General features: G+C 42.0%; 1 protein-coding gene across 2 annotated transcripts in view; it reads left to right on the top strand.

Annotated features, from left to right (window-relative positions):
- Positions 1-12,625, top strand: part of pld1b (phospholipase D1b) — a 41,994-nt gene that overhangs the window by 16,609 nt on the left and 12,760 nt on the right. Inside the window, exons 1-11 of one of the 2 annotated variants that reach the window (XM_034108987.2) lie at positions 1,568-1,644; positions 1,751-1,862; positions 1,951-2,016; positions 2,130-2,188; positions 2,737-2,829; positions 3,304-3,456; positions 6,087-6,236; positions 8,734-8,815; positions 11,359-11,469; positions 11,608-11,784; positions 12,144-12,366. In XM_034108987.2, coding sequence (XP_033964878.1) covers positions 1,580-1,644; positions 1,751-1,862; positions 1,951-2,016; positions 2,130-2,188; positions 2,737-2,829; positions 3,304-3,456; positions 6,087-6,236; positions 8,734-8,815; positions 11,359-11,469; positions 11,608-11,784; positions 12,144-12,366 — 1,291 coding nt within the window. In that variant the 5' untranslated portion in view covers positions 1,568-1,579. Of the gene's footprint in view, positions 1-1,567; positions 1,645-1,750; positions 1,863-1,950; positions 2,017-2,129; positions 2,189-2,736; positions 2,830-3,303; positions 3,457-6,086; positions 6,237-8,733; positions 8,816-11,358; positions 11,470-11,607; positions 11,785-12,143; positions 12,367-12,625 lie in introns of those variants that run through there. The other variant, XM_034108988.2, reaches the window with a different exon arrangement.

The raw sequence follows: 12,625 nt of genomic DNA, 5'->3' as shown, positions 1-12,625 counted from the left end.
AGGACTACAGCAAGAGATCAGCTCGACTCCGGATCCCGGCGTAGATATCGATACAAAACAAGAAAAAGATTTGGCTGGGTTAATCGGAACAAGAGAATACACAGACACAGACGGAGAGGGAAAAGGTCATTGGATAAAAGTTATTCTTGATAACCCTCTAGAAAGATCTTATGAACTTCCCCACTCAATCTATCAAGACCCGAGCAGTTCTATTAGATATAGGATAAGAAACAGAGATAGGGATCTGTCAAAGGTAAAAAAGGTAAAATCCAAGTCAGATTTCAGGTGATTTAAATTGCCCACCAGCCGATCCCAGCTTCCTCTTTATTATAATTTACCAATAATGCCTGTTTTTTCTTTCATTGTAAGCATCAATAAGTATGCAAGTTGTTATTGAGGGTCTCCTCCCTACCTGTCTCTCCAGGTGAGCCCGGGGCTCCACACTGAGTGCTAACATGCTGCGTCAGTCCGAGCCGACCAGCACCCTGCAGCTGGTGGCCAACGACATGACGGGCATCATGGATAAGCTGGACGACCGCGAGCTGGACCTGGAGGATGGAGAGTACGACACCACGGACTCTCACCTCTCAGGTCAGTGTGTTTTCTCAGCGTGGCGTTCACCTACCATCATGTCTTTGTCTGGTTTTATATCAGCTGGTGTGTTTCTGCAGCCGAGCGTCTTCCTTTCAAGGCGATCTACCACATGGTGGCCTTCAAAGAGTCTGAGGCCAACGTCTTCCTGTCGTCTCCGATCACCGCTAAGATCCTGGAGGTGGAGCGCTTCACCTCGGCTCAGGACCGCTTCAACGTCACCGCGCAGAGGAGCGTCAACAAGGTGCACACACACCTTCTAAACAACTCCCTCTGTACAGTCTTTTTTCGTCTTCAATTCCTCACAAACTGGTTTTGAATCGCAAGGTTTTTTTGTTGCTCAGGGTTTTTTTATCTGCAAGATGCTCAATGGTATAATGGCAACCACATTTCGTCTTCAGTTTTTGGCAGGGTTTTTTTGTTGTTGTCCAGGCTTGATTTATTTGAACAGTTAAACATAATTATTAACATTTAAAACTAATTGAGAACATGTTTGAGTACTGTACTTCAATACAACTGTTAGGTACTTGGTTGTTACTTGAGTACTTCCATTTTCTACTACATCTGCTGCTTTATATGACAGGACGTGAACTTTTCCTGAACCTCTGAACATATCAATGCAGCTATGTTGACACTATTCAAAGTTGACTCATTCGAGAGTTACATGGTTCTCACAGGACAGCAAAAAAGCTACAAACATATGATGCTCTTATAGAATATGATACATTTATAATTTTCTTCAAGCAGTAAAAAAAGACTCTCCTTAATTAAAGCTGCAAATAGAGTTTGTAAAGTTGCTAAAACTAGCAAAGTTGCTAGCAATTATCAACATCCTTTGGTTCGTTTTTCAAATCTTGTCAAAACGAGGTAACCTCTTTAAAATGTATTAAATGTGTCTGTGTTGATCAGTCGCTGCCGGCGTGTTTAAGATTGAGATGAAGCACGGGGACTTCACGTGGCTGGTGAGAGGAGGAAGGAGAAACACTTCATGGATCTGCACAGAGAGCTGCGGACGTACAAAACCTTCATGAGGCTGCCGCTGCCCAAACGCAGGTCTGCCTTCTCCCCTTCTGGAATAACGCAAGTTTATGTGTAGAACTCATCTTTGGTTCTTTCTTCGAAATTGTTTTGTTCTGGTATTTAAAATGTTTCTCTGCAGCCACACGGTGAAGAGGCAGGCGGTCACAAGGAGCGAGGGGGGGCAGATGCCGAACCTCCCCCGAGTGGGAGGAGACGATCTGGAGAGGGAGGACCAGGTCTCCAGCCGAAGGGTACGCCCTCCACCTGAGACACTACTGTCAATCAAAGTCGCTCCTGAATACTTTATTATCTTGCTGAAGTCTCTGTTATGCGTTGCAGAAACAATTGGAAGATTACTTGAATAATCTGCTAAAGAAGCCGATGTACAGGAACTACCACGCAACGGTAAGGAGCATTTGGAGTTAGAAAAAGGGTTCTTTTATCTTGATAAATTACAAATAGTTTGGGAAAATATGTTGATGAATGTTGTAATAGAAACAGTTATTTATTTATTTCAGATGGAGTTCATTGACGTCAGCCAGTTGTCCTTCATCCATGATCTGGGACCAAAAGGCTTGTAAGAACAACACCATCAAAAATGTTATAAATAACTTTTGGTATTTAATTCTTGAACCTCAAAAACGACTTAGTCCTGCTGTTTCGGACAGAACTTTTTACTTAATACTAGTTTAATGTGACTGGTTTCGAGAAAATTGTAATATATGTTTCTGAAACATTTATTTATAGAAAATAATCAGAAAAAGCGTCTCTGAGTACTTAGAAAAGTGTCCTATCAATTAAATGTATTATTACTATTATTTGTTAAATTTGTCCTGTTCTCATGCAGGAACTTTGCTTGCTTTGTTTTGTACATACAATAAATAAAATAAAGATACAGGAAAAATAGTGCAATAGTTAAGAAACATACTAATAACAAAAATAACTAGGTAAATATAAAAAAATATAAAAACAATTGCAGATTTCCTTCAACTCAAATGTGGATATCAATCAAAACCGTTTTATTAAGCATTTACCAACCAATGCTAGAATACCGTGAACTGCGATATCTAAAGCCTTATATGGTGCTTTGTTTTCTACACATTTAGAGTTTGTTTTATCTTTCAGAGAAGGAATGGTGCTGAAGAGATCTGGCGGACATCGGATCCCCGGGCTGAACTGCTGCGGGCGCAGCCGGATTTGTTACCGCTGGTCCAAACGGTCAGGACACAGTTCATGATATCTTTCTAATACTCAGACCTGCCTTTTGATATTATAGAGAAACTTCCAGGTTCAACTGTGATTAGAATTTATAACGGAAATGTTGGTTCTGCTCACATTCATCTCCATTTCCATATGATTAGTTGTTTGTGTTTATGCTGATTGTCGATGTGAAGATAATTTCTTTATGTAAACTGCTTGAAAATATTATGATATTTCAACCTTTCTACAAATGTTGTAAAATCCTTTAAAACAAAAATAAATGGGTTTTAAAATGACCGTGTATCTTTTATTTATGTATTGTTGTGCAATGCCTGGATTACCTTCTGCCTTTGCAAAATCCAAATCTAGCATCAATGAAATTACATCTATCCATTATCTATACGATGTCTAACTTTGTTCTGCCTGTGTGCAGCACTTGAAATATATAATAGTAAAGTGTATATCTATAAATCTGAATTTGTTTGTGTGCAGCTGGCTGGTGGTGAAGGACTCGTGTCTGCTCTACATGAAGCCGGAGTCGGGGGCCGTCTCCTTCGTGATGCTGTTCGATAAAGAGTTCAGCATCAAGATGGACTCCAAAGACACGGAGACCAAACACGGAATCCGCATCGACAGTCTCTCCAGGTCTGTGAAACATTTACTTTATTATATCTGGTACTTTAAGTCACTTTTATTTACAAATCTAAATGTAATATAAATATATAATATATAAATGAATAGCTCTTTATCGAACTCCAGGAAATGGCTTCCGACACATTTGTTTTGAAAAGTTACTTTAATCTTTCCTTAATTTCTTTCCTTAATTTATCCAAATTTATCCAAAGCCTGTGACACGGTTTTCCCCCATCATCCAAACCCATCAATTTGAGTAAATATTGTCCCCTTGAAAACCGTTACGGAACTGATTTTGTATATTTGTACTTTGATAACCATTAATCTGCCCTTCAATGTTGACAATTTTCTGGATCTTCTCGCGGATTCTTCAAGTCCCGCCAAATGATGGGTGACGTCATTGCGGGCACAGCGCTCCAGCTGCACCGTCCGGATCCCAGCTTCTGCATGTAAACGCACGATGGTGCACACAGCAGCAAGCTCAGACAGCGATGACAGTTTAATTTTGAACTTGTCTGAGAGCTCATATGAGGCTGAAGGATCTGTTTATGTTGTATCTGTTAGAAGTTTAGGAATGAGGTGCGTCAATATGGGCGATCATAGGTCATGTATAGCCAGTGGTGGAATGGGACTAAAAATCATCCCGGGACTCTCGACCGGCCCACTTCGGTACCGCTAGTAAATTGTCAACGGGGGGAGTGGGGGATGTCAGGGGTGGCGGGTGCTGTAGATAGTAAATGTAAATATGTAAATATTTGTGTCACTGCATCCTGGTAAAATACAAAAATATAATGTATAATGTCTGTGTCTTTGACCTCAGCACTGCTAGCCACCTGTGCTCTGTACTACGAAGCCAGTTCAACAGACCCTGGATATGTTTGAGTAACAAACAAACTAACAACAACAAACTAACAAACGAGATCTCGCTAAGCGGTACTACGACGCTGGTTATCAACTTGGTAAATCAAGCCAGGGTTTCTCTCTCCAGCTGAGAGCGCGTTCACGTCTAAGACACGAGTGGATCTGACTTTAATTACATTTGTCTCGAGTGTTTCGTCAACATAATGTGTTGCTTAAAATAATACTTCTGCATCCAGTATGTGACACTGTGAGTGTTGCACGGCCAGATGAGGCTGGAGAAGCTGACTCAGATAAGGAAATGTATGATATATTATGATCGATGATCTGATTGATGATGTAATATGAATGATAAGTGCGACACGTCGGCGTCTTCTCTGCATACGGCAGTTTAAACTGTATTTCCTTTATCCTGTAATATGACTTGAGAGATTTAAACTCCGCACACTGAGTTGATCTCTTTTCTATAGACGCCGGAGGCGGGCAGCGTCAGGTAAAAGAAGTTATTTAGCCTTCCCAAACCTGAGCCTCACGCGCCGCCTATGGGGGATGTGCTAGTTACTTATCCGACCGGCCCACTTCGGTACCGGCCCATCGGGATTCGTCCCGATGGCCAGTCCGCCACTGCACCCACAGTCCGCCACTGCACCCAGCCCACGTAAACTGTCAACGGGGGGAGCCTCGCTGCGGGGAAACGGTGGACCTCGTGTCCCGATCGGAGTGGGAATAATAATCCGTGCATTTTATCCATTAATTTCCCCTACATTGTGGTAAAAAAAACACACGTTTAATCCATGTTGGTGTACTACAACTACAAAAAGCATCGGTTTGTTTTCTCATCATGAAATGCAGACCGGCTCAAACAAACGATTTTTAATCATCATTCTCACGATCATTTAATGTATCATATGTTCCCCGAATTGACATGAAAGCACTAATAAATGTAGTTTCATCCACTTGAGTTTACAACTACAAAAATAATCGATTTGTTTTTATATCACATCCTATGGGAGGAAATTCAGCAGCTCTCACTCCCGATTTTTAATCCTAATGTAATCATCATCTTCACCACGATCATCTATGTTTATGTCGCCGAATTGACATGAAAGCACTCACAATATGAATATACTGTAGTCAACTTCATTAAAACGTTATTAACGTGCCTAATCTCAGTAATTCACCATTTCTACGCATGACAACACACTTTGTCCGTGTTTGGCTCTCGAAGCGTTCCCGCATTGCCGTCACTTCCGGCTTCCCCCAAAACTTCAAAATGAGTCGAAGGAATTTCCCGCGATGTTCGAAATTATTGATATTTAACGGAACGGTATCGCTTTTTCTTTTTTAAACTGACGGTTCGATGACTAGTAGCCCAATATTTCATTGCACAACAGTTGTTGGGATGCTGTCACAGGCTCTTTAAGTGCTTGCCAAAAAGTATTTTAAATTCTAAAACTAAATAGAACACACCATAGATAACCTTTCAAGGGAATTGTATTTATTTTCTAGGGTCTGTAAATCAACTTCTAAAGAAAGCCGTTAAGGAATACAATAATATTGATTTGCTCAATCTTAACCCGATAATTTCGTATGACCAAAAAACGACACAAAATGAAATCTATATTAACTTTTTCTTTGTCCAAAGAACTACAAACAATCATAATTTTTTTATAGCAACAGAGAACATAGCTCATTTGTGTTAATAGTGACTAAGGAACAACTCTTTTGCACAAATGCTAATGTGGCTTTATCAAAATATTAGAATTATAAATGTGTGTGTTCAGATCTTTGGTGTTGAAGTGCAGCAGCTACAGACACGCCCGCTGGTGGGGTCAGGCCATCGAGGCCTTCGTTAAGAAACACGGCGCCGCCTTCCTCACCGACCACCGCTTCGGATCCTTCGCCAGAGAAGAAGTAAACATCCTGGCTAAATGGTAACCACGGCAACTGTCACACTGTATCTCTTTGATAATGTGTTTTGATGTAAATGAGGAAAGCACCTGTTGTCTATGTTTTGATGTTGTGGGATTTAAGGTTGTTTACACACCATTTTGAGATTTTGGGTTAGATTAGCCTAGATCAGAATCTAGATTTTATGTGAAAAATCAGGTCACCTTTTGTTCGGTAAATTGACGCTAATTAGAGCCAAGCATCGCAGCCAGATGTTGGTATAGTCTAGACGAGTCCTGGTTTAGTTGGCAGTGGGTGTTGTTTGTGTTTGTGTGTTGTGTGTGTGTGTTTTTCCGCTGGAGTAACCCGACACAAAGAGAGGGAAAGTGAGCCTCACCGGCTCATCACCTGTCTCCCTGCTGGGCAACACTATACAGTCTGTGAGACTGTGAGTGTGTAAGTGTGTGAGCTCCACCATTAAAAAGCATACTGAAGGAAAGTAGATGGACAGATACAAAATGGAGAGGTGGCAGACGTTATGACACCAAACTAGGGTCATTATTGATAATTTTATCTGGTGACATTTTGAAAATGATTTCACCTCCTGCTGTTTTATATCACAGTTTGTGTGCAGGTGCTAAAGAGTGCATGCATCTATCAGAATGTGCAAATTTAAAAGAAAATTAGGTATTTAAAGTTTGTGACGTTGTATTTGCTTTTGTTTTTCTTGCTGTCAAAGGTGTGTGGCTCAAAATGTGGATATGTGTGCACGTGTAAATGTTTGTGTATGTGTCCTCTACAGGTATGTGAACGGAAAATCATACATGGAGGATGTTGCAGATGCTCTTGAAGAAGCCAAAGAGGAAATATTCATCAAGACTGGTGGTGTGTGTGTGGTGTGTGGTGTGTGTGTGTGTGTGTGTGTGTGTGTGTGTGTGTGTGTGTGTGTGTTGTGTGTGTGTGGTGTGGGTGTGTGTGTGTGTGTGTGTGTGTGTGTGTGTGTGGTGTGTGTGTGTAGGTGTGTGTGTGTGTGTGTGTGTGGTGTGTGTGTGTGTGTGTGTGTGTGTGTGTGTGTGTGTGTGTGTGTGTGTGTGTGTGTGTGTGTGTGTGTGTGTGTGTGTGTGTGTGTGTGTGTGTGTGTGTGTGTGTCTCACCAGTCTCAGGGTGCAGTGAGTGCACTTGGCGGTCACCTCTTGTGGAGGTCTTCTGGTCAAACAGATCAGTTACCGTCTGAGGCTCAGACTTCTGTTATCCTAGTTGACACACACACAGACACACAAATGCTGAACACACACACGTACATACATTTAAATACTACATGCAAAGTGTGAGTATTTTAAATGATTGTGAAAAACAATTATTTAAAATCAAGCTCTTGCAATCAGATTAACTTAAAGTAAATGTTTATTCAAATTGTTAGAATTAAACTGGACTTCAGTGTCCAAAACAGAAAAGCAGAGTTTTGCTGTTGGATAAAAGCTATTATAAAGTATTATAAACTGTGAATGTAAGTGAGCACAGTGTTTGATCAATCAAATGTACTGTGGCTGCAGTCGAATAGTCCAAAAATCAGCCCCCTATCGTCTATCCCAATCGTCTTTTCCTTGACCTCGGTGTGAAACGTCACGGGGTTAAGGAACAGTGGATAGGAGAATTCAGAAGGATTTAGGAGAAGAATCCGACTGCACTTTCACGATCCGACGTATTTATGATGCGCCAGCGGACGTTATAAATATGCGTCTGCTGCTGTGGGGAAACTACAGTTTTCTATACAGCGGAGTGAGCGGACTACATGGATGTATAATTAGAACGGCAGACGCATCTAGAGACTTTGCACCGTGCTCTGATGGTGTTGTTTTATGCTTTATGAATGTGGACAACAGAGAAACATAAATTTCTTCATGAACGAGGTTGTAACGTTTATATTTCTATTTTTGATTATAATACTGATGAACGTTCAAAACAAAGCACTTTGGCAACTTACCACATATGTTTTAAAATGCTTAATAAGCACCGTAACTTTCATGATATCATAATCGGTTGTTTCCGTGAACGGCCGAATATCCCCTCACGTTAAATGCTGTGGCTGCAAGGCATTGTGGGGCAGCATTTTCTCATTTTCTTTCGTCAAGTGAGGTCCAGTGGTTCCTAAGCTAAAGGAGGTTATAAAGGAAGTTTGAAACCTCCTTTCCTTTCATCTAGAGCATTTGAACAGCTCTTATCATGGCTGCCACTGAAGTACTTCCGGCTCCTTTCACTCCGTTAGGAAGGTTCCTAAGAGAAACTGACAATTCGACTGCAGCCTGTGTCTCATTTCTTGTTGTCATTATTTAATGATGAGACTTTATAATCTAATTTTCACATAGTGAGAACTCTGAAGGTCACCCTAAATGATTTGTTTCCACAATCAATGTAATACAATCCCTGTGATATTAACAGATTTTTTTCAAACCTGCCAGCAGCTGTTGACCTTTAGAAATATTGCAAGTGAGTGGAAATAAAGTCTGAATTTATATGAATACAGAGTGCGTTTTTCTACAGGTTGAGTCCAGAGATCTTCCTGAAGAGGCCGGTTGTGGAGGGAAACCGCTGGCGTCTGGACAGCATCCTGAAACGCAAAGCGGTGAGCAACAAACTTCATCTTCCTGTCCCCGAACCAAAGAACACCTCACAAAACTTAATTAGAATCCAGGATACCCCAAACATTTTTTAATATACGAATATTGGTAAGTCCCATTTCTGATCACTCATTAATATCCTTTACTGTCACCTTAACACTGTCCAAACCAAATCTGTCACGTGTTTATTTCCTTCCGCAACATCAAGGATATTAATTTAACTACACTCTCCAGTGGCATTGACAACCTCCCTAACATAAATTGTTCATCCCCGCCTGTTGAACTGGTTTCTCATTACAATAACAATCTTCATAAACTGCTCAATACCCTGGCTCCTTTAAAAACCTGGTCTGTTTCCTTCACCCATTCTGCTCCTTGGTTTACACCTGAACTACGCCAACTCAAAACAAAAGGCCGTCGATTAGAACGCCTCTGCAAAAATACTGGACTTGTCGTTCACAAAGAGATGTACAATAACCACATTCTCCACTACAAGGACATTCTCTTTACAGCCAAATCATCATACTACGCAGTTCTCATCAGCTCTGGCGAAGGGAACACAAGGGTCCTGTTCTCTACAGTGAAGAACATTCTACGACCACCGGACTCTCCTGCACCTCATCAGTATTCAACTGCCTACTGTAACTCCCTCATGTCATTTTTTAATGACAAAATAGAACACATTCACCAGCAACTAACTCCTAACACCACCTGCAGTATATCTCTCCCTGTTTTCACCAACCATCTCTCTCATTCTCTTTCAAGTTTCACACTTCCCTCTGCTGTTGTAATATCTGACCTCATCAGTAAATCCAAGCCATCTACCTGTCAGTTAGACCCTCTTCCTACCCCCCTGGTAAAAGCCTGTCTACCTTCATTATCCTCCCTTATAACAGTCATCATACACTCCTCCCTCACCTCTGGTCTTGTTCCCTCACTTTTCAAATCAGCCGCCATCACGCCCATACTGAAGAAACCTGGTGCAGACCCCAACAATTTTAATAACTACCGTCCCATATCTAACCTACCATTTCTCTCAAAAATCCTGGAAAAAACTGTTGCATCCCAAATCCATATCCACTTGTCTGACAATAACCTGTACGAACAATTTCAATCTGGTTTCCGCCCCCATCACAGCACAGAAACGGCACTGGTGAAAATCACTAACGACCTCCTCATGGCAGCTGACTCCGGACTATTAACTATCCTCATCCTCCTTGATCTTAGTGCAGCTTTTGACACCATTTCCCACAGCATCCTCATTGACAGACTGACCTCCATCGGGATCACTGACACACTCCTCCTCTGGTTTAAATCATATCTCTCTGGCCGCACTCAGTTCATCCAACTCAAAACCTTCAAATCACAGCCACTTCCAGTCACGACCGGTGTTCACCAGGGCTCTGTCCTGGGGCCTCTTCTTTTTATCATCTATTTACTTCCTCTTGGCAATATCTTCCGTAAACACATCCACTTTTATTGCTGATGACACCCAGCTCTACTTGTCCTCCAAACCAACCGCCATCCTCCCTCCATCCTCCCTGTCTGACTGCTTACAGGACATCAAATCCTGGTTCTCCTCTAACTTTCTCAAACTCAACGACAGTAAAACCGAGGTTCTCCTCATTGGCACAAAATCCACCCTAACCAAACCTGACAGTTTCTCCATTACTATAGACAACTCTTCAGTCTCCCCCTCCCCTCAGGTTAAGAGTCTGGGTGTCATCCTCGACGGCACACTTTCATTCAAATCTCACATCAGTAATATCACTCGGTCTGCCTATTTCCATCTACGCAACATCAACCGCCTCCGCCCGTCCCTTAACCCTAAGACCACCGCCATTCTTGTTCACACCCTGGTCACTTCCCGCATCGACTACTGCAACTCCCTTCTCTTTGGTCTCCCTCTCTCAAATCCATCCACAGACTTCAACTGGTTCAGAACTCTGCCGCCCGCATCATCACCAGAACCCTCTCCATTAACCACATCACTCCTGTTCTTCAGCAACTTCACTGGCTCCCCGTCAAATCCTGTATCGTTTTTAAGATTCTGCTCCTCGCCTTTAAGGCCATCCATAACCTCACTCCTCTGTACCTCTCCGACCTCCTGCACATCAACACATCCATCCGCACACTCAGATCTTCTGCTTCCCTCAGCCTCACTGCACCCCCCTTCCGTTCAACCACCATGGGGTCTAGAGCCTTCAGCCGCTATGCACCCCGCCTCTGGAACTCCCTCCCACCTGACATCCGCAACACTGACTCTCTCCCCATTTTCAAATCACGCCTCAAAACATATCTCTTCACACTCGCATATCCACCCTGATCATTAACCATCACACATCCTTTGTTTTTATTTATTTGGTTATTTGATTGATTTATATACGGCATTGTCTCTTATGCTGGTGTTATGTATTGTGTATCTTGTTTTGTATCTTGTTTGTACGGCGACCTTGAGAGCCTTGAAAGGTGCCTATATAAAATAAATGAATTATTATTATTGTTTGACTCTAGACTGGTGTTAAGCTTCCTATTTGTGTTTCCACAGCAACAAGGTGTACGTATATTTGTGATGCTGTACAAAGAAGTGGAGTTAGCTCTGGGAATAAACTCCGGATACAGCAAGAGGACGCTGCTGCACCTCCACCCCAACATCAAGGTGAGCGTCACATTTATCACGCGGAGCAAATGTCAGCAACATATATATATATTCCCCGTGATAAATCAAGAATTCTGATTCAGTTTTAAACACACTACTTTAAAAGTCCAAAAACAAAAGTTCATATTTTCTCTATAGGTGATGCGTCACCCGGACCACGTCTCCTCGGCTGTCTACCTGTGGGCGCATCACGAGAAGATCATTGTGGTCGACCAATCGGTGGCCTTCGTGGGAGGGATCGACCTGGCATATGGTCGCTGGGACGACAGGGAGCACAGGCTGACCGACGTTGGGAGTGTGACACTCTCACACCAGGTACACACACACACACACACACACACACACACACGCAACACGCAACACGCACACACGCAACACACGCAACACACACATATACCTGCAACATCCACTTGTCCACACAATTTTTTTGATTTTCATTTCACTTCTTTGAAACACATTTTTAATGTTTAACTTATTTTTAAGTTCAGAAATCTAGGTCAGTTATATTTTTGACATACATTTAAGTAAATAACATGATTAAACCATGATTCATATAAGAATAATGAGCATCTTTTTTAAAGTCTCCATTTCTCTCTATCCCCTCTATGGCTCTAGTGCCTTTATTTTGATTCTTAACCCTGATTGAGCCGAACCTTTTTATACCTTGTTCCCAGGCTGAAGCGGCCTCTCCAAACATGGCTGCTCCAGCTAACGGCAGCGGCGGGGGGGCTCCCCAAAGTAACGGGAAAAACATTTTCACGGTGACGGACTCTGTGGACCAGCCCCGGCTGAAAGGGCAAGGCAGACTGAAGAGGACGAGGATCAGCATCCGGAGACACCTGCAGAAACACGGGCTGGCCTCAGCAGACAGCGACAGCGACCTGGAGGACGAAGAGAGTGAGTGCAGCTATTGATTATTATTATTTATTAAGGTACGAGCACCAAGACGGAGGATCCCTTTTGAAATGATAGGAGTAATTATCAAGAATTATAGGTATTACTATGAGTATCATTATTCTCATTATGTCCTTTGCTCTCTAATGAATTTTAAAATGATGCACATGATTTTTCTATCAGGTCTTTTCTGCTGTCTTAAAACAAATAAAATAGCTTAAAATAGCTTTCTAATTTTATGAAACTTGGTGGAAGTTTGTGT

This window comes from Pseudochaenichthys georgianus, chromosome 20 (assembly GCF_902827115.2).
Source record: "Pseudochaenichthys georgianus chromosome 20, fPseGeo1.2, whole genome shotgun sequence".
NCBI classification, from domain to species: domain Eukaryota; kingdom Metazoa; phylum Chordata; class Actinopteri; order Perciformes; family Channichthyidae; genus Pseudochaenichthys; species Pseudochaenichthys georgianus.
This window is presented reverse-complemented; position numbering and strand designations above follow the sequence as displayed.